The 24,804-nt window shown below is 41.2% G+C and overlaps 2 protein-coding genes across 3 annotated transcripts; one reads left to right on the forward strand and one right to left on the reverse strand.

The window, feature by feature from the left end:
- Positions 1-706: 706 nt before the first annotated feature.
- Positions 707-5,102, forward strand: LOC135484282 (RNA transcription, translation and transport factor protein-like). Its single transcript, XM_064765603.1, has 8 exons — positions 707-851; positions 1,133-1,257; positions 1,524-1,623; positions 1,933-2,025; positions 2,555-2,643; positions 2,884-2,955; positions 3,445-3,493; positions 3,696-5,102. The coding sequence occupies exons 1-8, from the start codon at positions 791-793 to the stop codon at positions 3,848-3,850; spliced, it is 744 nt and encodes a 247-aa protein (XP_064621673.1). The 5' UTR covers positions 707-790; the 3' UTR covers positions 3,851-5,102.
- Positions 4,219-24,594, reverse strand: LOC135484281 (nidogen-1-like). 2 transcript variants are annotated; one of them, XM_064765602.1, is made up of 24 exons: positions 24,078-24,594; positions 21,349-21,485; positions 20,893-21,028; positions 20,263-20,468; positions 19,931-20,028; positions 19,465-19,623; positions 18,858-19,091; positions 18,256-18,453; positions 17,711-17,932; positions 17,346-17,468; positions 17,020-17,142; positions 16,589-16,717; positions 15,335-15,559; positions 14,187-14,309; positions 13,563-13,934; positions 10,735-10,863; positions 10,225-10,350; positions 9,782-9,895; positions 7,650-7,772; positions 7,194-7,365; positions 6,567-6,724; positions 6,252-6,375; positions 5,883-6,001; positions 4,219-5,445 (listed from the first exon to the last, which is right to left on the reverse strand). In XM_064765602.1, exons 1-24 carry the CDS (start codon positions 24,267-24,269, stop codon positions 5,306-5,308), a joined length of 3,882 nt encoding a protein of 1,293 aa, XP_064621672.1. In that variant the 5' UTR covers positions 24,270-24,594; the 3' UTR covers positions 4,219-5,305. The 2 variants fall into 2 exon arrangements, with proteins under 2 accessions (XP_064621672.1, XP_064621671.1); XM_064765601.1 differs by having other exon boundaries at positions 7,650-7,799.
- Between the last annotated feature and the right edge of the window lie 210 nt (positions 24,595-24,804).

Genomic DNA, 24,804 nt, shown 5'->3' on the forward strand with positions numbered 1-24,804 from the left:
TCCAAGACAAAAAAAGGTCACAAACTTATAATACTAACTTCCATAGGCCCTACAGTGAGCAAGTACAGTGAGTAAGTGATAGAAAGGCTAAGATGGAGTAGAGTGGTTACCAGAGCTCTCTACTAGTGACTAGAGAGTCTGGTAGCTTTTGCTTGTGCGCCATCTGGGGGGATGTGTATGAACTCCAGGACAAAGATTGTGATGTGTTGCGGAGGGAGTGTGATGCAGTATGACATTTAGCCCCCGTTAGGTCATGTGGAAGCTTAGATTGAGACCAACGCCAAACAGAAATTGAATAATAATTAACAGAAGTTGGGCAACATCACATGAATTGATCAAAATAGTCCTAAATACAAAATCATAAAATATTAATAACTCATGTGTCCGGGACATACATTGAATGGTTAATCACCAGTATGAATCCACATCACTCAGATGACCGCAGTCACTTGAGAGTTTACATTGTTTATCACCAGTATGAGTCCTATAGACCTAACCATATCCGATGCCTCAGATCACATTGACCTGAGTTTATTACCAGTATGAATCCTGGCTAACAGAAGCTAAGGCTGGGAACTGTGCTAGTGGTATTTTGTCTCTTGTACGACTTTACAGCTTTTACATCAGTGCTGCCATCTGCTGTAAGTCATGTAAACTATTGTACACGTACATCATTATGCACCCTTGCTATTCCGGTTCATTTCGAGGATGTAACAAATCGCGTTTGAGTCATTCTAAAATTTCTCCTAAGGCAACTCGTCGTTTTTCTTGGCTGATATAAAAAAAGCAGATGTTTAAGAGAAAGTTGATAGCTTTAGATCACCAGCACCCAGAAACAGTCAATTTTGATGGTAGGTATTTTGTGTAAAAGATGAAAAAAATGAAGGTGTCTTCACAGTCTTGTACTATTATGTAGGGCCTATACTCGTTTGGCCGGCAAAGTTAGTTAGCCCTTGAGTAATTATCTTGACAATTACTCCAAGGTTAGCCTGATAGTGTGATATAAATTGTCCATGAGGCCTTAAATTTTGTGCGACTGAGAGTGAGAAGTCCACAATGTCACGATTTGTTTGGAATGGAACTTGATAATGTGGTTGACATAAATTGCCATATAATAACTCAATGTTTTCAGATGAGACTAGCTTTAGAGCGCTGATTCTTTGGCTAGAGGATCAGAAGATTCGCCATTATAAAATCGAAGACAGAGAACCTCTGCGTCATATAGAAAATCCAGAATGGACAAATTCATTTCACAGAGTAAGTCGTACAGTTGCTATAAAAACATACTGTCATCACTGCACCTATATTAGTCACTACCACCGATTTTAAATTGTTGATCATTCTGCTCATGAAATTAACCCTCAATCTTCTTAGGAAAGAAAGACTTACTTTAAATTTTAGATTTTGCTGATTCAAATTCGAGTATGCACTTAAATATAGTGTAAGCAGCTTTACGTTTTGCTTACCATAACAATTAATTGTCAATTCCCTGTTGTCCAGTGCCTCACTTCACTGTTTTGCAGTACATCCAAGACTTAAACTGTCCTTACCAACCAACAGAGCGACGGATGATCATCGATTGGTTTCTTGGTTTTGCCATCCGACTTGAATACGGTGACAATGGTAAGAAATCATCAGCTTATCTTTTCAGATGCTAGCCGAGAATTTGCCCCAAAGGGTCTGTACCAATCAGAAGCCCCGGTTATGTAAGCAGTCTTGTGTCAAAGTTGCATGATAGCTGTCCTTTGGTTGGTCAGTACCTACTGGAAGTCCCAAATTATTGCTGGAGGATGGTGGTGAATGAATTCTTGTGTTGAATTTTGTTTTCAAATATAAGACGATTTTGTTTATGAAGTTCTGTGTCATTCCATGATTCTGACTAGTTCCAATTTCAATGTTATTTCTTTTTACTTTTGTCTTTACTTATTACAGTTGAGAAGTGCAAGGATATGACAGCAGAAAAATTCAAGGAAAGTCGGGCAAATGCAAAGCCATTATCAATGAATCCCCTGGACAATATGGATTGTAAGTTTTGAAGTGGGGATGAAATGTTAAGAACAAAGAAGGGTCAGCACACTAGATTAAAAGTTTGTATCCCATACAATGTAGTTGTGTCTGTTGTATAAAACTAGTATAGACAAAAGGTCAAGTCTGTATTCTGAACTGGCTTTAGCGTAGGCCATGTCTCTGACCAGCATGAGCAATTCTCCTGGCATATTAGTGTGGATGTACCCTTGCATCTTAAAACTATAGTGTTTAGCCAGGTTTTCTGAAGTGATTGTGTTTTAGCTCCAGCTCTGAACTGGTTGTGGCTCAGCCCCAGTAATTTTGCAGTACCTGTGGTGGCTGTGGCCTGATTTGCTGAACTGGCTGTTGTACACACATTTGAACATGTACATGTAGGATAGGCTCAAAATTGTCTCTAGGCTGCAAAAGAAATAGGCAGCCTTGTGTATGGATGTATCACCTCCTGTCATTTATTCTGGTGATGTACATACATTGTAATACATGTAATATTGACGTATCCTCGGTTTTGTCTCTTTCTCCTGTGCAGTTGAGAGTCCTGACTTCAAGGCCGGAATCATATCTTTGTCAACATTACTCCAGGTGCCACCTCATCCAGACCACAAGGAACAATTAAAGGTACATGTACATGCTGTCTTTATGCTTTGTTGTGTCACTAAAATAGCCCATGCACTAGTATGGTAGTTACAATCATATTCCAATATGAACCTGTCCTCATGCACTTGCCTCCATGTTTCGTAGATATTTAGTTCAGCTGGGTGTGGCAAGACAATTCGGCCAGAAGAAGAAGCAAGTTCTTGTCGTTCATTCATTGACTCCCAGATCCCTGTATCATTCATATCATCATTTCACTTTCAGGCCATTTGTTTATTGATACAAGATAAATTCTCAAAAGAGGCAATAGAGAATTCAGGGAAGACTCATGGAAAGGTCAGATTTGGGGTTTTTTTCATGCAAAGAGGGTTGTGAGTTTTTACACTATTTTAATCTCCTTAGAAAAAAATGCATTTTATGTCCATTGTATTTGTTTACTCTGCCTTCATTGGTATTATTAAGGGAGGATGAATAAAACTAACAAATTGATGTGCAAGTAATTATGGTATGTGCCAAAGTTCTTAGCAGGAAATCAAAAGTACGTTTTCGTGGGTGTAAATTCATTTCAGGATGTGCATCGTACAGTGCCCACTCATCATTTCAACTCACACTTGAGAGAGGCAGCGTTTAATAGGTGTATAACAAGACCTGCGTTCTAACCTATGATGCTTGGAATACGAGTCAGATAGTTGAATGCTGTCTTGACATAATGTATGATAGAAATAAGTGCATGTAATTTTCCCAGTAAAGTATGAGGTCAGTATTATTTCTGATCACTAGAAGGATTCCTATTCATGATAACTCACTAGTTCTTTTTGTTTCCAGATCGAATTCATGACTTTAGACAAAATGCCTTTAGGATTTGATAGTGGAGGTAAGTGGTTTTTATCTCTCAGTAAAATCTGCATGCATTTCTCAGATTTTGGTTCTAATTACTACTAGGCTAAGAATGAAAATTGACAAATCGACACATTCGTTTCTGTGCACTTCTTTGGTCTGTCATAATCATGAGGGGGGCGATAGATTCTGAGAAGTTTTGATACTAACTTCTGTAATGTCATTATTTCACATTTCAGATTACATTAGTAATGATGCGGCCAAAATCTTACGTCTGTTACACATAACAGAATTACGAGATCTACAAACAGCCATAAATGAGGCGATCGTCGCTGTTCAAGCAATTACTGCCAACCCAAAGACCGATCAAAGACTTGGGAAAGTTGGACGATGATAACATTTGGCCATTGTTTGGGCAATGTGCTGTTAAAAACATGTACATGTGAAATTTGTATGCATGTGCCCTATGTACATGTAATTGTCTTACAGTTTCTTCTCCACAACAATTTTGGCATTTATGTATTATTGTAGGGACAATCAGTGTATATGTACTACATTGATGACATCTTTACAAGCTTTAATTTTAGCTTAAAATATCGAAAAGCAGGTTATTTTGTTACCTTCATCTGAGTTTTCTCACTGCTCTGTTTTGTTTAAGGTTGTTGTTTAATTATGTCTCTTAGTTTGGTGTTGCTGTAGGACTAAGTTTGTTCTCTAAGACTTGGGGGAGCAGAAGGAAATGAATCTAAGCAAGACTCTGTATAAGAATCATGTGCAAATTTATTTTGAAATCATATTTGCTACATTAAAAAAAGAAAATAAAAACATTATATGGCAAGAACGTTTCTGTCCTGATTATATGCATATTTCTTTTACTTTAGTAATCGACCAGAAGTTTGGCTACTAGCTCTCTGCAGGTGTCAATAAATCGTTTTCAAGTTGACTAGTCCCAAGCTGTGAATCTCAAAGTCTGGGCTAACTCTTTCAGTAAATCCTTGTTGTTTGCCTGACTGTACATGTAGGCTTGCCTTGCTATCAAAGTCACTAGTTCCGGGCTAAGGACTAGTGGATTTTTCTACCCCTGCTCTGAAGGGCAACCTAGCCCCTTCAGAGATTTTGATACGAGGCTAGTGCTGCCACAGGTAAAATTAAGATTGCTCCTAGCCGATTTTACAACACTTGCAAGTAAAAATTATTTACTAATACGTAGTGTGTTTGTTCTATCCATCAATCCTGTATTCTACTATATTTTGATAACTAGTTATACTGGTACTTCTTTTCATGTATCTACAGAACTGCATGCATCTTTCTTTGTATTTTGTATTGGGAAAAGAAAGGCTTCAACCCTTGGCTATTTCTAAAAAAACCGCAAACAATTCTACATCTGTTCTAAGCAATTGATATAAATGCAGGTATCTCTGTGCATAGAATGCACTGTACACATGAGATAATTACTGGCCTATGATAACTGAGAAATTTGATTGTTTGAAAGATCACTATACATGTACATTATTTTGTTCTTGGTGCCTGTTTTAATTCGAAAGCTTTTTCTTTGGAGGAGACCACGTACAGATGAAATAACATTTGGCTCCCTCTAATATCAAAATTAGTCTTATAGCACAGCTTCTGTACCACCCCAATATTTACATTTCTTAAAACTACTTAGAGCTAAGGACTAGTGCAGTTCCGTTTTGATATAAGCATCAAATTTGATGAGTATCCAAATTGAAACACAGGTTGTCCAAAGCTCGCGTCTCCAGTCTGATATGCATGCTTTGCAGACTTGTGCCACGCTCTCAAATTAGTAAATTTTCGATTCTTTGGTACAGCTTGAAGTGAAATGTTCTGTCTACTTCTTGATGTAGAGGTTGATCCGGTTGCACTCGGTGTCATCCATGTCGTCCGGGCAGGCGCAGGTTCGACCACCATTGGGCGTTGGTAGGCAGAGGAAGCGACATCCACCATTCTGGAGGGCACAGGCATTTGTTCCTGAAAGACAGGCAGGTAGTTGCCAGTACTTTGAAGTGATCGAGACCTGTCCATTCCCGTTTGGGAAGGTGTTGGGGAAAATTTTAAACATTTGCTGAGGTCATTTTACCTCCGAACATTAATTCAACTGTATTGGTTTATTTGGTCTCAAACTTAAATTGATACAGTGTTGGGCTGTTCTTTCACCCTCTCAACACTTGCTCATAAGGACAGTACCAGGTAGCAATTTGGCATAAACCTTTGCAGTTACACAACGTGCACATTTTAAATAATTATTCATGAGGGTTCGGTTTTATGATGGTAGCCACTGATGATGATTGACATTCATTCGTGCATGTCTTGCAGTTTCACAGCCCAGCGTTGAGTTTGTGAAAACAGGAAAAGCGTGAAAGAGAAGAGCTAGTAAAGTAACGTTTTCTAGGAAAGTCAATTTTTACCTCTTGGACAGTTCTTCCTGACTGCTGTCACACCATATAGTCTGCCATTTCCACCAACTGGCAGCTTCAGGGGCTCCCCAAGGCTTCCTCCTCTGACATTGATATTCTGGATACTTTGGCTGAAAGATAAGAAAAAATGTAAGCATTTCAAAGATTATATCTGTTCAGATATAACAGGCATGAACTGGTTTGTATGTATCGATTCAAGGTCCTTCAATGTATAAATATACTCCGGACGCAGTGGACCGGCCTCGTTCCTCACCCTAACCATAAAGGAGACCACGAGGCTTATTAGTGTAAACATTCAAGACAATGATCTCTTGCAGGACATCACAGAAACTACTGGCAAAGCATTGGATATAAACTTACATGTCCCAGTCTGTCCAGTAGAGGCTATCACCATAGACTGTGATGCCAAATGGGTAAGATGCAAGATTGTAAACAGTCTGTCTCAAAGAGCCATCTAGGTTGGAGCATTCGATTTTCTGTGTACCTGTATGTAATGAAAAGGAGATGTATACGAGACCATATCAGAATTACTTGTGCACGGTGTGTAAATGCAAAACTTCATGCAATATTGCCCCTCGGTATCCGATAAGTCGGTATTAAAATAGGGTGACCAAACTGAACTATCAGTAAAAAGACAGCCCAAGACTGTAACTTCTACAACTAGTCTGTACCTACCAGCATCGCCCCAGCACAGTTTCCGTCTTTCATGATCAAGAGTCAGGCCGTTCGGAAGACCAAGATCTTGTTGAATGACTACTTTACGATCGGTTCCATCCATATTCACGCTCTCAATCTTGGGTGCCTCGCGATTCCAATCTGTCCAGTAGACTTTCCTTAGATAAGATATATTTTGAATGAATACGATTTAAGCATAGGTAATGATCGTGTCAAATCAGAAAGACGTCAAAAATCAATGAATTAATTCTTGGGAAAGCTCTATTCGTTTAGTTGGAGCTCTACATGTACATCTAAATTCCATTTCAAACGTTTTCCCAAGTTTCTGAAAGTTTAATGAATGACTACATCAAGCCGCACAGTCTGCTTTGATTTGTATCCTGTATTTTATGTGGTGTGTTTCGGATCTGAGAGCCATGTCCCTGGCTAATGACTGAACCAAATTAACCTGGTTCAATGAAATTGATCAAGAGTGGGTTATTTTATACATTCATCAACTTTCTTTAGGGCCTCTATAAAAACTATGACCCTTCAGATACGTGATTTGCCCAGACTTGATCACAAGAAACTAGTCAGTTCAGAACAGCCTCAAATGTGCATCAAGGTCTTCATGACCATTATACTTACCCTCCCAGTGGATCAGTCACAATAGCCCTTGGGTTAACCAGGCCAGAATCCACGAGTACCTTCCTGTTGGTGCCATCGTTTCTTGAGACTTCAATTCTGTCGAGGATGGAGTCGGTCCAGTAGATGTTGCCAGTGAGCCAGTCTACTGCTACCCCTTCTGGCGAACCAAGACCTGTGAAGAATAATGTTTAGCAAGGTTTTGTACTTCTACCAAAACATCTAAATTGATGTGTCCTGTTAACAGCAACTAACTGGGGAATGGGTGAAGTTTCATTGTGCTAATGTCAAGGCTGCACAATGGGTATGTTAATGTCTACATTAGGTATAGGATGGACTTTTCACTCGCTATTAGAATATGTCAGTTGAAGTTTGCTTTAAATGTAGCATTACCAATGGAGGTAAAACATCAGTCCTGGCAGCTTTTACACTACACTCTGTAGAATAAGGCATTATTACCTCTGACAATGTTTTCAGAGTCTGTTCCATCCAAGCGTGCTTTGCTAATTGTCTTGCCGGAGACATCCGTCCAATAGAAGTAGAGCTTGTCACAGTCAACGTCAATCCCAATCGCGGTTTGACCTGAAACGTGAAGTACTGACATAGACCCTGGAAAAAATTACAATGAGAGGGTTACTAGAAATGGGAAAATGCATTCATAAACCTGAAAAGAATTGTAGGTAGCAGGTATGGTGGTATGCATTGAACATTTTGCTGCATCGACATGAGTTGTATCTTGCAACATTTGTTGGCCATTGATACTAGAAATTGCATCCAAAAAACACAGATAGATATTTTGCAAATTTAACAGTCAATTGGAGGGTAAAATTGTCTTTGGAATGACCACCACCCAAAAGCTAGAGATGGGTGATGATTTCTCCATAAATCAATAGACCCTTTGGTATATTGTGTTTCTTGCTGTGGAGTAAGTGTTTAGCCATGTCTTCTGCTGCATATGCTCTGGGGGAAAAGCAGTTTACTTGCATCAAGTGATTCAGTATGAACACAGTTGAGTGGTAGTATGCTCCATAGAAATTAAATGTTTGTTATTAGTGAAGACTTTCATGGTTAGCTTGATATGAAGAATACTTGGCTTAGTCAATCGATGTCAATGAAGCAGGAACAGTAATGATTTATTTATATCAACTTTTATGACGTTTATCAATAAGTTACAAGATGCAAGCCAAAGGGTGTGTGTCATCATGCAGGTTAGATTACTTGGGCAAGCTAGGAGACTGTGCAAGTGGATTGAGAGGACAAGCTAAAGAACATGTTGTGCTCTGCTGAGACAATGGGCAATATGCATAAGACTAATAAATGCTTTTACTTCAGTTTCGTACATGCCTCATGATTCACTCCGATGTTTTCGGAAAAAACATTTTTTAGTTTTATTCATATCGTCCAATAGTGATGGCCCATTGGTCTCCACGTGCGACCATCATATTAGTGTTTCGTCTTTGCTGTGGTTGTGACACCTCTCAGTCTAAACGATACCTACCAATTTGAACTCCTACATAATCTGAATTTTACCATTTGACTTAAAGGCACACCCAACTATTCAAATATCCTGTATATCGTATGTGACAACATAGGTCTGTAACAAAAACAAAAGTCACCTGGTTTACCAGGCAACTTCATATGTCAATTGATTGAGAATGTTCAGAGAGACCCCTTAGAACAATCTATGTATTGATATGGTCCCTATATGGACGTGGAGCAACTTCATGCTTCGTACAATTGAGGGTGCCCTCTGAGACCCCGGCCCTAATAATATCATTTATATCAAAATGGTCCCAATTGGATATATTGGTATGCACCCAAAACAGTAATCACATGTTTATTGGGTGATTTTATCAATACTTTAAAGTCAAACCATCGGCACATGTGACACAAGTTTAAAAATTCCGACCTGAAATTAGAACAACTTACAAAATGCATAATGTGCAAATAAACTAGTATAGGATTTTCTACTTGATCTCACCATCACCTGGAACAAAGACAGTGCAAGACTGATTGTGGAGTGTTATGTGTTTGTGTTTGTTACAGTTCTGGCCGGGAGTATCATCCCTTTCCAAAGGCAACAGAGAAATATGTGTTGCAATATTGGCACTATCAAGAATCAATAAAGATAAATCTTTTATCTAAACACGACACAATGGGCACGGAAAACTGATTTTGATTGGACAATCGAGGAGGATGACTTCACGACAAAATTCTAATGGTGAAGTGATTCTGTTATGATTTAAGGTCAACATAAAGGTTTCAGAAATGGTGCTCTGATGTTATGCTTCAGAACAATTTTCCCTCCTTCATGGGTTGTGACAGCAAAAATACTATTTGCACTTTTTCCTCAATTGACTTTTGTCAATTAATCTCAATTCTGTTTTACTAGGTTACTGTTCTTGATAGTCTAGTATCCTGTGAGATTCTTGATTATTTTGGGTTTCACTGTCTGCCCAACGCCACAGAGCAACCAATAGAAGGCGGAACATCATCTCCCTCTAGCAACTAAAAAGAGAGCACTATTTCTTTTCCAACACCAACATGACCAACACCTTATGAAGGAAAGAAGTTCGAAATTTTCTGTTTACCTGGAACCATGAGTGTCAAGTTGCCTTGTGTGGTGGCACCTTGTGTCCGAAGTGGGGCCTGCATGAGGGACATGCCCTGAGCAAACATAAGGTAGCTCTCCAAGTCACTAATGGCTGAAATTATAAGAAGACAGCAGTGTAAAACATCATTTGGACCACATTTTGTCTTTGTCCCTTATGTTTATTTGAAAATACTTATGAACTGGACCCTTGCTTGAATATGATTGTGACTTTGGCCATTGTGTCCATCCCAACTATGCAATTGGTATTTTGCTTTGGTTTGTAAATGACATGAACTGAGGTCTTGGTGATAAGATTGCCAAATCAGTAAGAGTTAATACGACACTGGGCTAGCCAATGTCCCATTTTAGAAGGTATGAACTAGACTTATGAATGAGAACTTCGATTGCCTCACTGAGACTTAACTTTCGGTATTCACTTACAAATGCAGCTCTTTCCATCGCCTCGGAAGCCGGGGTTACAGATACAGGCCGAATCCTCCACACTGTCGCCAAACTGACGGCACTGGGCATTAGAGTCGCATATGCTTGGGTCATTTCGGCAGGTAACTAAAATAAAATACAAGACATGGACATTTTAAAGTGCTCATGTAAATTTCCTATTTTCGTGAATGTACCGACTGAGCCAGACACTGAAATTGGGAAGACCAAATCTGTGGAGTAGATTAAAAGGTAACCTTTCATAAATATCTACAAACAACGAAAACTCCAGCTTCGCGCTCAGTTTGTAGTGTCAACTAAAAACTGCGATGATATGCTCTAAAGACAGGTGAATATTGTCCTGATTCCAACAGCAGGTCGGATGAGAAGACAGAAGCTGCCGAAAAGAAAAATATGACTGGTTGTGACCAGAGACAAAGACGGAGGAGAAATAAACTTTCGCCCCGTTTTGATTTTCGGTTTTGATGAAGATTTTGCCTCCAAAATACATACCTGCAGAGATGCATCTGAACCCATTGCCTCTGAATCCAGTCTTGCAGCTGCACCGGTATCCGAGTGAGTTCGAATCATAAAGACAATCTGCATTCTTGTCGCAGTTGTTGACTTGATTGCAGGGGACAACTGAAACAAGAATATACAATGAGTGGCATCTTCCAACTGTATTGGGTTTCAGAATCATGTTGACCTGACCCTTTTTACAGACTCGCTTACCAATTGACACTTTAATTCCCTATGTCTTCTGTGCATAACTTCAAAGCGGTTCATATTGTCCTGTAAGTGTCTTCAAGGCCCACCACGGCCCTTCCGAAATTGCTCACTCTCTCTCTCGTTGTTACCTTCACGCTTTTGAGAATCAATAATATATTTGTTCGTAAAGATCGTCTTAACTCCAATTGCTTCTTACTCATCCTGACATGACATGGTGTCAGAAGTGGTGCTAAGATATCCATCAACACTCTGAACTATTGATTTTCGTTATCTACCTCTTGTGGCTCGTGAAATATGGTAACTTGTAACCATGTTCCATTCCCGGTAAGAGCGTTTTTTTGTACAGGTAGGTTCGTACCATCGTGTACATTGACAGCCAATCAGAGCTCAGTAACTTCGCCTGACGTCATCGAGTAAGAAACGCACGTGTTGTTTGTCAGTAAACAAGATCAGCGATGCACATTGACAAAAGGTGTGAGTTCGAATCTCGGAAGGACCCAAAAAAATATGCACTTTTGCATAATTATGCACAGAATGTACACTATAGTACGAACCTACCTGTAAAAAAAAAACTCGCTCCCGGTAACAGTAACAGAGCAGCTGATTGGGAGCTGTTTAGCAGGTGTGGGCCAACTATGAACTCTCGGCAGGTCTTGCAGACAAGGACAAGAAGATACGTACAGCCACACTTATCACATGCTTCACAAAGTCTGCTTTGCTAGCATTTAAATCTCTCAGTTTCGAAAATACTGAGCAAAAGACTTAAATTGATATCGTTCTTCAGAAAATGCGTTCACTGTGCATCAGCATAGGACAGGTGAATGAAACGTATGAGCACTACATTTTCAACGTGCGTGTACAGAAACCAAGACTAACACGATTCGCTTGTTCGTGACCGTTTGGTCGTGGGTGTGAAAGATCAAGTCATTCGAAAGAATCTTCTCAATGAAACAAACTGACTCTGAAAAAAACTCTTGAAATTTGTAGGGCATTTGAATTTACGTCATTGAGGGTGGATCAGCAGCGCTCTTTAGTCGTGAAACTTGTGGTGATCTCGACATTATATCACTGAACATAGGACAGGTTCTATCAATGACTATCCACAACTGTTTGAAGGTTTAGGGGAAATGCCGCACCCTTATCAGATTCAACTCAAGGATGGTGCCAAGCCGTACTCTGTAGCACTACCACGCAAACTCGCTATTCCACTGATGCCTAAGGTCAAGGATGAACTTGGATCGCATGGAATCTCTCTCCGTTCTTCGTGAAGTATACGAGCCAACTGAGTGGTGTGCACCCATGGTGGTTGTTCCGAAGAAAAATGGGAGCGTCAGGATTTGTTGCGATTTTACTAAATTAAACGAATCTATGAAACGCGAGCGTCATCAACTGCCTTCAGTTGACCATGTTCTTGGCCAGATGGCTGGGGCAAAAGTGTTCTCAAAACTGGATGCAAATCGAGGATTTCATCAAATCAAACTCGCAGATGAACCATCTCAACTCGCAACTTGCTTCATCACCCCCTTTGGGCGATATTGTTATCAAAGGCTCCCCTTCGGTATCAATTCAGGACCAGAGCACTATCAACGTCAGATTCATAGCATCTTGCATGATCTAGATGGTGTTGTGTGTATCATGGATGATATTGTTGAGTTCGCAGGTCCAGAGGAAGAACATGACATTCGTCTTGATAAAGTTATCAAACGGCTAGCTCAGGCTGGCGAAACTTTCAATCGTGCAAAGTGTGTGTTTAAGGTTCCTGAAATAAAATTTGCTGGCCATGTGATTGGTAGAGACGGCATTAAGGCTGATCCTTGAAAAGTGGAGGCAATATCAAAAATGCCTCCACCTCTCAGTAAATTCATACCCGATCTCTCAACTCACTCTGAGCCTCTCCGACAGTTACTCTCGGAACAAACACTCTTGGTATTTGGGTCAGGCTCAAATGGACTCAATGACATTCAAGAAAATCAAGGAACTCATCTGGAGTGCTCCGAAACTGATCTTGTATGATCCATCACGTGAAATTCGTGTTATTGCGGACAGTTCGTCATACGGACTTGGGGCTGTTTTGAGGCAACTAGACACTGATGATGTTTGGAAACCTGTAGCTTTTGGCCTCAAGGTCACTAACACCTGCAGAAACCAGATACGCACAGATAGAAAAAGAAGCTCTTGCATCTACTTGGGCGTGTAGCCGCTTTGATCATTTCACTTGATAACGATCATAAGCCGCTGATCGCTTTGCTTGGCCCTTACCTTCAAGCTCTAGAGAATCAATAATATATTTGTTCGTAAAGATCGTCTTAACTCCAATTGCTTCTGACTCATCCTGACACGACACATATGACCTACTGTGTGACCGACGCACATCTCATGTCACAGTCTGTTTTCGTCAGAACATAGCAGTGATAATGTTACTGTATAACAGCCAGGAGCCTTTATATTCCTAATAACTACTCGGTACCGGTCGACGGCGGATGAGGTTCCATGTCGGGGGGGGGGGGGGGGTCCGTAGCAAGCTCTGTTGCATACCAAGACTGTCATTGCATTTACTCAGTGGAATCCAAGAGAATAGATGTCAGGCATCCCAATCCGAAAGTGGTACTTACTTTTCTTGTCGCATCTGATGCCATCTCCCTGGTACCCCTCATTGCAGACACAATCGTACATTCGCCGTTCTTGGTTGTAAGAACATCTGGCGTTCCTGTCGCAGTTGTCAAACTGGTTGCACTGGAGCTTCATACAGGTTTTGCCATCTCCTTGATATCCGTCCTTGCACTTGCATCTGTATTCATTGATGTCCGTGTCCACCTCACAATTGGCATTCTGGTCGCAGTTCCTGAGGACGTCACATCCAAGCTCCTTGCAGAGGTAACCATTGCCAGAGAAGCCGTCCTGGCAGAGACACCGGTGTCGCCCTGAGGCTACGTCGGGGACACAGGTTGCGTTGTCGTGGCAGATATCAACTTTGTCACAATCACCTATGGAGAGAAAGGTGTATTTCAAAGACCGATGGTTGAAATCGCGCGGGGACAAAATATGCGTTCAAAATACAAGCTATAAAAAAGAGAGATTCGGCCCAATCAAAACTGGCACCTAGAGTATAGACCAGAAACGACGAGAAATTGTGCTACATACTATCAGAGAAGTGTATCGTAAATTAGATCAACATCTCAAAAGATGCGGATGAAGAAGGTGGAAATTGGATTTGATGTTGCGAAAGTGTTCCTTACCAAGAGGATAGCACCTGTATCCATCTCCAGTGAATCCCTTTCGGCACCGACAGTGGTAGAACAGTTGGTTCGAATCAAAGGCACATTCGGCATACAGGTCACACTTCTTGCAGTCTCGCTCGGCTGAAAGTGATCGACGTCATATGATTTTCTATGCTAAAGAAAAGCTATACACTGTATTTTGATATTTACTCTTAACGCAACTGTACCAGAACATCACACAAGCCACTAAACTTCGTTGACACTTTTTAAAAGCTCAGGTGCATTTCTGAAAGGTGTCCGTAAAACTAAGATAATAGCCTATCGAAATGGCGTGGTGTGTGGCAACCGAGGAGGATGCCAAGTCATTGCTCTGACATCAGACTGTTATTCTCTGATATGTCGATTCATTTGCAACCATGAAAGTCGTAATAAGGTGGTCATTATGCACATCTTCTTGTTGGAGATCTTATGTATTGTCGGCTCGTTCCGTCGAAGAGAAGCAATACGACCTAGTCGAGGGATAAGGGAACTACATATAAGGAACGACATGGGGAAAGAAGAAGACGTTGGGTTCTGGGCTATATGTGCTAACCAGAACCAGACTAGGAGTACGATGAAAGAACGTAACTGTTAGATAGAAAATGGAAGAAAATATATTGTTAAATATCCATCACCATACAACATACTGTAAAAAACTACTTGAGGCCCACTACCATGATCCACTTGTACGGAGAAATGTTTTCTAGAAGAGACAGCTCTACTCTCCCTTTACCTTTGGGGGAAACGTCGTTCAAAAAATAACCTACCGCCACTCCCACCCTCCCCATCAATCTCATTTCCATCAGAACCCTCCCCATTACCCCCTGGCCCATCAGGACCGTCGGGTCCTTCCCCATCGCCTCCTGTGGGGTTACGACCCTCTCCATCACTTCCATCTGGGCGCGTTCCGTCAGGACCCTTTCCGTCACCACCATCTCCGTCTCCACCATCGGGTCCTAGTCCATCGCCTCCTGTTGCATCAGGACCCTCGCCATCGCCTCCATCAGGACCCTCGGAAGGACCTGGTGGCGTAGGAGGCGATCGGCCATCGCCTCCCATACCGTCAGGACTCCCTCCGTCTCCTCTATCAGGGCCCTCCCCATCGCCTCCTGCGCCTCCGTCAGTACCTGTTGAGCCAGTGCCTCCAGTCCCACCGTCGGGTCCTCTAGTAGTTCCTACAACGGGCTGTCTCGTAGTTGTAGTTCGTTCATCGGGTCTCCCTCCTTCGGCTACACAACGTTCTCCATCTCCTCTAAATCCCCGGTTACATTCGCATTTGTACTTCTGTTGGTCCCTGTCGTAGACACACTGGGCGTTCCGGTCGCAGTTGTCAACTTCATTGCAAGAAAATGCTGCAAATAGAAGGGACAATAGTTAAAGGACAATGTATAATGATGATGGAAAAAGGTAGTCACAAAACCTGGCGTCGGCTCCTCCACGAGCTATATCTATCAGTTAGCTCCGCTTGATAAAGAAAGCGCAAGTCACACAGCCTAAACAATCGCTAATTACAAACAGGCTCGGAATGCTTTAAACTGCTCAAATAATAATTTCATGGCATTTTGGCTGTGACTTCGCCTTCACAAGACCAATTTGACATGAATATGAAAAATGTTCAAACTCAACGGAATCTATGTTCGTGCAACAAAGCAGGTGTGCTAAACGTTTAGGGTTAAATAAGACTAATTTTGATGTTACACATTTGAAGGTGTGTAGGGATGTACACAACTGACAATCGTTAACTGGTTAATGACTGATAAGCCAGTTTGGTGATAATTTCTAATGTCCACAACTTGAAGTGTCCCGTAGACGAAATCGCTGATATCAAACAGGACATAACCCGAACCACTTGACCTGTGAGAGACATCTGAGAGTCTATTGTCAGGTTCAGGAAGGACAAAGTCGAATCAAAAGAGGTGTCCTCTTGCTATTGTGATTCTCATTTCCTGTGTACATTTATATCTAAGCTGGCATACAGTCTGGGATGGACCAAGTATGGACTAATGCCAGACGCACTACGCAGCCGACGCAAATCAATCCATTTAATACTCTCATGGGTCTGCATGTAATGTCTTCGTCCGAGGCCGACCATCTACAAAAATACGACTGGTCGTCGTGTGGCCAAAATAGCGTCTTGCGTGCCTAGCATTTATAAGAACCATTTTAAATCAGGTGACCCAAAATATAAGTTTGATTTCGGGTGTAGGGCACCAACAGTGTTCCTATATTGCAACACAATTTTTCTAAACAGACAAAAAAACCGCCCTGCCTCAAGAGGGATTCAAGAGGAGGACTGATTACTAGGCTTCCTTTCCGTCCTAAATAAGTCACTATTCCTACGAACTTTCGGGGCTTTACCATATGAAAAAAACATGACGTACCAACTCTATTACACGTGGTTCCATCACCAATGTATCCTGGGTTACATTCACATCGTGCAGTGTTGATCCCCGAGTCGAAGACGCATCGCGCCTGAGGAGAACAGTTCAGAACGGCACAAGTAGTCTCCCCTGCAAGATAAAAACGATATTATCATTTTATTTTGGAAAATAAAGACTTCTACGTCCGACTCGCAATGTTTTTTTATTGCTCTGAGAGGGAAAATCATTCAAAACAGTTAAAGTGAACTATCAATGCAGTCTGGTTGTGACTCTGTCCTGAAAAGATCAATTTGGGACAAATTGATATAAAGTTAAACACCACGGAATCTTTTTCCGTTCAACACAGGACTGATAGCAATGATAACGAAGATTTGTATGTCTCTCCATGGTCCTTCTTGAAGACATGAAATAAACTTGTAAGAAGGACTTACTTTCACACCTGATGCCATCTCCCCTGAATCCAGTCGAGCACCTGCAAACGAATGAACCCTTCGTGTTGACGCATCTGGCGTTGACGTCACAGTTGTGCTCCGAACTACTGCATTCATCCTTGTCTGAAAAGGCAAACACAGAAATCGGATACGGATAATGGGAGTTCATGATCCAGACCCTTATGAAACCATTCGCTTTCAAGTCACATCCTGCCAGTATCGGAAATGTCTCAAACGGCAGGAGACCATCGCCATAAAATTATTTGGCTGTATGTGCTGCTTTTTATGTTTAACATGAAGTCAACAAGATATGCAATTCAACTTACCATCACAACTGATGCCGTTTCCGACGTATCCATTCTTACATTCGCACTTGTAGGTGCTTCCCAGTGGGATGCACTGGGCATCGGGATGACAGCTCTGGGCAGCATCTTTGCAAGGGTCACCAGCTGCACAAAAAGACAGTGATCAGTGTAAGACACAACTGCTATTTAACCGTATTTGAAAACAAACACGTTCCTTGTTTTATGATGCTACATTGTTCATTCCTTGAGAAGACGTACCGTTATGTCATTTGTACGACGCTGTCATCACTGGACAAATCATTCTACATTCGATTGACTTTGAAAATGTTGTTACCAAGACCTATTGTTCCCATTAACTGACAGCAGCTAAAATGTTAAATACTCACTCAGAAGGGGTGCGACCTTGTTCGTCATTGCGAACCTCAGGATCCTCTCCCGGTCATCGTAGACCACGAAGAACCTCTCCACGCTGACCCTCTGGGCTGTCACCTCATTTGGGTCGACCGGTCGGGCAGAACACTCGGTGTAACGGATGGTCTGGTCGATAGAGTACTGCATGGCGACACCGTCAACTGTGTACTGTCGGTTGGCGAAAGACCTGAGAACTCCTGAAAAAAGGCATGTCTTCATATGAATGTTCTTCCTTTCCTTCTGTTCTGCGAAATCCTTACGGTATCAGCTTTTTTGCAAGGATTACTGGCGACATTCTTGCATTGGTTTACCTGAACAAGACGTTCCTTGGAGTCTTTTAAAATGTTGCACGCGACACAAGTTTCGCCCCATACCATGCAAGAAACGACCAACGTTTTTGTATCACTTTATGCAGATAGTATCAGACACTAAATGTAACCCAAGTTAAAATAAACTTAGACAAACAAACATCATGTTATCTTCCCGATGGAATTATGTCTTAACATTTAATGATGCATACCTGGTTCAACCTTCCTAAATTCTTCTTTGAAGGATTCACTGTTGACTTTGGCAGTTGGGGACAGAACAGGCACGTCCCCGTTAATCTTCGTGTCCATTCGGAGGTACCCAAGGTTGTCAGGTCCTGGTAGAACCTGCTCCACACGGACCTCCTCGCCTGTGCGAAACTGAATCACGGCACTCCGGTTGAACAGACCACCTGAAAGAAGGTTAGTGGGAGGTTCCTACTAATATCCCCCTTAGCTTCGCCAAAAATGATGAGTGGTTTCATCACTTGAGTAGACTATATCAGATCCATGGGTAATTGGACATTATATGAAACTACAGAGTGATACGGACGATCGCTTTGATGGTACAACGCTGAAAAAGGAGCCATTAAGACTGACACGGTTATATTTGGACTAAAACACATTTGTTACAACTCAAGAAATTGCCGTCAACAATGATGACTGAACTCCACGTGTCTATTCCAATCGTTTGTTGATGCTTACGGAGCTCGCTCAACCAAATAACTCTTAAAAGTTACTCCGTCGCCGAAAAGAATATCATAGGCCAACTATATTTCTGTTGAGGAAAGCAAAAAGGTTGCTAGTGATGCGTTACCTGTGAGACTAAATCCATTCTTTGCCTTGGGCAAGGGTACGGCAAACAACCAGCCAATGATGCCATTGATAGTGTACAGACTCATCATGGAGAAGCCGATCTCTCTCGGGATACGGCTGATGGCAGTGTATGCTCGGCCATCGTTGGTCACGATGTAGGAATGGAGATCGACGTTGGCGAGGTCCATGCCGTTGACTCTACCGTCGAGTTTACCATTGACACGCTGGGCCACTCCTGTTTAGGATGAAATAATAGGCAGGGTAAAGTGGAATTTTTTTCAAAGCGTTTTTTGTGTCCCTGAGTCTTTCATGGACGCTACCATAGACAACATCTCAGGGCAAAACGTGACCTTAGAATTCTAGCGTTGAAAGCACGAAGGTACTTGATATTGATCATCCATTATAGCAAATTCTGGGCTGTCAACGGGAGAAGCCAGAAACTTCTCAAATTGACCATGGCCATTGTTCGATCGGTGTGAACAGCAACTCTGGCGTTAAACCCTTTCGAGCCACTAAGCCCTGGCATTACTTCATTCTCTGTCGCCTCGAAGATCTTCAGATGCTTACACTTGATACTCGTGTGAAGTCTGTTTGTAAAAAAAACGTACCTGGCTCCAAGCAGTTCTTGCCATTGCCGTAATAAGGAGAGTTACACTCGCAGCAGAAGCCACTGGCGTAGTCCACGCATCTGCCATTGCTGTGACAATTGCTCTGTGAGTTACTGCAGGTATTTTTAACAACAACTGGAGGTACATTCACCTCTGGCTCTGCAAAGCGATGAAGATAAAGATATACAGCTATACATCAAACAAATAAAAGAGATGAAACAGAAAAGTCAAATGTTGAAATGTCTATGATGCACCAATTATTTTTGTTGTCACGGTGGCTCTGACTGCTGCCAAACAAGTTCCATTGTTGTAAGGGTGTTCATTTGGTCTTGGAGACGAAACACAATTCTTAAAAATATCAGAAAAAATGTGTTCTCATTCGTCGATTCGACCTTTACGACTTAACGCCATCAATCCTTGAGATTTCGCAAGAATGGTTTGTGCTTTGCATCTATTTTGCACTAACCTCTATCTCTGTCTGGTGCAACCACGCTCGGTTCTGAGATGTCAGCCACTCTGCCAATCTGATAAAACCAAAGGCCTCTCACCTGCACGTTTGATCGCCTGGAAAGGAGAATAGATTGAATTATTTGTTTCCGTTGTTTTATGTAGTACTACTTTTTTTAGCTTAAATGAAATGAAAGAGGTGTGGTTGAACCAAATATGCCGATCAAATGCCACATAGATGTAAAGTTAGAACTCCAATGGTAAAGTCACGTAAGAAAGATGCCTCATAGAGCGCGTCAAGAGAAAGTCAGGGAAACACGGGAGTTGTGTCCTGGATGTTGTATTACTCACGTGACGAAACTCTTTCTTGTGGAGTCCTGGCCTGATCCGGGTATCTTGAAGACCCGCCTGGAGTCATCATCACCAGCGTCAAACCCTGCTTCAGCGAAAGGATCAGCATCACCAGCGCTCACCCAGCCAACGTTATCATCCCAGTACATGAGCATGACGTAACTGTCGCGGCCGTCTGAGATGACCGCAAGTTGGTAGTTATTCGTCTGGAAATGATGATTTGACAATGATCACCAAATAATATGCCCATTGACACATAACAGGCTTGTCGAAAGCAGGACATTTCGGCTGTCCATCTATTGCCAGTTACGCATATATGGTAGTACTAAAATTGCCATTAAAAATGTTCTTTTTAGACAGCTGTTCTTTTTAACCAGCTAATTTTTGTTGAAAAAATACCATAACTGAACTCATAAGTCCATACAATTACTACCGTATCTTAATAAACAGTATTCTTGGCGTTACTACCAATTACATGTATAGTTACTTCAAGAGTTCAGAACTAACGAAAGGGGAATCTCAGAATCTAAGCAGTGAAAAAGCTATATACTATCTCCTTAATAAGTTAGAATTGCTATGCTAAGTAAATGTAGATCGTAAATTCAGGAGTGAGACTTGGTGAACACTTACGACCTGGTCATTGGACTTGATGCCAACATAGTCAAATGTGAAAACGAATACACCTCTGGCCTGGAAATCAGGTCTGTTGGCAAACGTTTGCACTTGTTTACTGGCTCGTTCCAGCGTTTTTGCCTTGGTGGTCTCTCTAAAAGAATGACGAGATCGTAGTTGTGAAATGGTCCAGCGTGAGCGTAAAACTTACATTTTTGTCGTCTGAACCTTCCTGTGCGTGATCTTAATCTACATACTTAATGTACATCCAAGGCGATGGTAAAATGTTGTTTTATGTGATCTTTAACTATTTACCACCATTCAAAGCCGAAAGATTCGCCGTAGGTGCGGCCACGCCCCACACTTCTGCTTCTGTTTCTGCTTCTCTCAAATACTCTATTGACGTATTTCGCCGAGGTGGTGGTGTGTGTTGTAACCGTAGACGGGTAACGGTCAATGGTGCCTTTCACTTACCTGTAGTAGATTAACCCCCGATTAGTTGTATCAGTATTTCCTAAATAAAGGGCTATCACCGGCATTCTGAGGGGCAGTGACTCACGGCCATACCGGGCTGGCGGCTGGCGGAATGATATGTAGCCATTGTCACTCACCTGAAAGCAGAGGACGGAAAAAAAGATACCAGAAAGTTATTTTAAAAAGACAGCTTGAACGATATAATTTAAAAACTACAGACGTCATTTCCTCGTGCTACCATTTTAGAACCAATTGGGATATCCCATCCGCCGCTTAATTCTATCACTATCAACCATCTCCAAAGCAGTATCTTTGAAGACGGCTTTGTTGAATTGTTGGATTCGACGGATCATCGGAATTAAACGGATACAATGTACAAGAAAACATGTAATTCAACGACGATGAATATACTCAATCCACTGGAGTTGGTGGCCAAAATAATTTCGACTAGGTTTTTTTATCAAGGGTTAAATGAAGTATGGAAACTAGTAGTCGCGCCCAAATGCCTCGAACTCTGCCCTTTACCTCAGCAACGATCGTGGTCATTATACTGAGACACCACGGGGCGATAAATAGCGTACTTGCTCGACTGAACAGTTTGAAACATTCGGATACAATTGTGTCCCATTGTGACGGGAATTCGAAAATAAAATGTCCTGTGTTGATATGTAGCAGATGTCTTCGAAGGCTTGATTGGTGCATAATGATTCCAATTACCGATAATATAATTATTCTGTTCATAACATTGTTGTCTACGAACCAGACAAATCTATCGAAGTTACAAAGTCTGATAGCATAGAGATACGGAATGGTGTTACTGTGAAAGAAGTGATGGTGGAATCTTGTATTGGTACACGATTGCAGATAGCGGAGATACGGAATGCTACATAGGAAAGACTGGGACCGGCGAGTCTGCTCTGAGTAGGCCCTCTTCAAATAGTGTAGTCTATTGAAATCATTTAGGATGTCACTGAGCCATTGATGTAAATCTCATGGACACACTGAATTCGGAAATGCTAGGGAAGTCCCTTAAGTTATAAACCAGTGTGATACCTTAAGGCAATTTGTTTTGTTTAACTTTCTACTCTTTTGCAACAATATGTGTTGATATAACAGTATTTGAGCTTACTATTTAACAATGTCATGCTTTAAAATCGCTGTATAAAGTTAAATGCATGCATTTTGAAGTCAGCCAGTCGTGGAATTAACTTACTTAGAATATAATCACTGTAAAACCCACTTGGCCTATTCATTTATATTTTACTCATTGCGTTAGTTTTTAGGGGTACGATTTATCAAGTTATGATGGCACCTGTCGTATGAATTATTGACAACTTATGCCCTATAAATGTAGTATAATAATCCAATCGAGGTCGTTGATAAAAATCTGGGTCTAATAGTCATCCGATTAGTCAAACGGTGGTGTAAAATCAATGAGTTCAAGACTTTTTTATGTATGTGGATTGAAAGTGTAATGAGTGAGAATTGACTCGGCTCTCGAAAACGCAAAAGCATATTCTCTTTGTTTACGATTACATGTAATAACAGAAGAAGTTCACCTCTTCTGTCTCTTTTAATCTGAGGTTTTTTTTTAAAAACTTCTCCACGTTTTCAATTGTACATAGTCTCTTGATGATCGGTGGTCCGATTCTTCACCCGAATGAAAACAAATCTGTCCAAAACTATTCCAAATTGCATGGTGGTCGACCCTTTTTTCACCGACGAGCGTATTAAGATGGAAAGGTGACCAAATTCATCCACCCCGAGGTCATGACCTTACAGGAAGATACCTAATACTGCTGTGTGGTCGAGTAACCTCAAAACATGTCATTTTTGTGTATCACGACATCTGGACCATCTCGCCCAAAAGCAAGAATAAGGGCTATTATAATGATGAATTGAGTGTGAAATCTTTTTGAAATCCTTTATATTTTACATCCTTTCATATTTTGCATCTATGCTAAATGCTTCTTTTATGCTCTGTCCGAGAAGTAGGCCAATGATGACAACCATGACATATCTTGATGTTGTTATTCTCCCGTCCTTCAGCAGCAGTCGCCGATAAGAATAGATCATATACGCGAGACTAATTCTTTGCCGATTTTTGCACGAAGTGCCACTTTTGTTCAGGTTCTGAAGATTTATAAAGATTTCAAGCTCTGTGGTTTTTTTAAAGGTCAGTCGAGGTGAAAGTCTTTGAGTGAATGCAGGATGGCTAATGCAACTACCATAGTGGACCATTCAACCACTGGCACGGTGATCAAAGCTGGAGCCCAACTGACAACACTCATAAAATAACTATTTTGATGATTATTGTCAGACATGTCAGAAGGACGGGCGTTTTAATTATCATGTGCATGTGATTCAATATAGAAGATACCCATAAAAAAAGTAGCCCAAATTAAGTATCACCACTTAAGCTCTGTGCACGGTGGCTTGTTTCATAAAGCATCTTTTACACTTGTCATGCCAGTAATCAATGCTGTATAAACCAATTAGCTCTACTTTTAATTGGCACCATTAACGTTAAAAACATTTATGAAACCAGCCTTTGAATAGAATATGACGACGGTGCGGTATAGATTCACACTTGCTCTGATCGAAACCAGAGCGGCCTGATCACGTTTCACCAACACGTTAAGGTAATGCAAACGTCCGGAGTTTTATCTACTATCACAAGAATAACTTTCCTTTTTTAATGGAAGATATCGAAATCAAGCACTACTTACGAAAACGCTCTGGTAGTATTGGTCATAAAATGCAATGGGTACTTGTAAACGAAACTCGTCCGAATTCGAATCCTCGCCTAAATTCAACCGCAAGTCCCCTTCTAAGTCACCGAAGTCGAAGAAATAGTCTATGGGGACAGAAGACACACACACGAAACACACAAGTAGCGAAATAAGCTGTAAATCCATCATTTTGTAGACGCAGCTGCACGCGGAAGCAAGAGCTGTCGGGTGTTTGAGAGCGAAGCGTGCACTGCTTGCCCGTCAGGTTAGACTCCCGCGGGACCCTGTTTTGTTTGCCTTAGCGAGGTGTCCACTGATAGGCAGAGCAATTTGCGATAAGGCTGACACGGAAGAGTGTTGAAATCTCAATGTTAAATATAAATATTCCTCGCCTTTTCTGATTAAAATGTACGAATTGTCAACAAAACATCCAAATGATAGTGATCGTGTGAAATCACTTAATGAATGTAATGTCAGTGTTGTATCACTAAAAGATCCAGGTTCGTGAACGTGCTTTTCGAATCGGTCAGCGGTATTAAAATATGACCGAATTATTCTTATATGTTTCCTTTCAAAATTAATCAACCAGACATTAAGTAAAGAATTATTTGAATTGGGAGGTGAAGTAAAAAATCTTAGCTTTGACAACTATTATAGAAGGTGGAACTACACCATTTGTGCAAGATTTTTGACTCTTAAGCAGTAAGACGTGGTCTTCTTAAAT

The sequence above is a fragment of the Lineus longissimus genome, chromosome 3, assembly GCF_910592395.1.
Source record: "Lineus longissimus chromosome 3, tnLinLong1.2, whole genome shotgun sequence".
In the NCBI taxonomy this organism is placed as follows: domain Eukaryota; kingdom Metazoa; phylum Nemertea; class Pilidiophora; order Heteronemertea; family Lineidae; genus Lineus; species Lineus longissimus.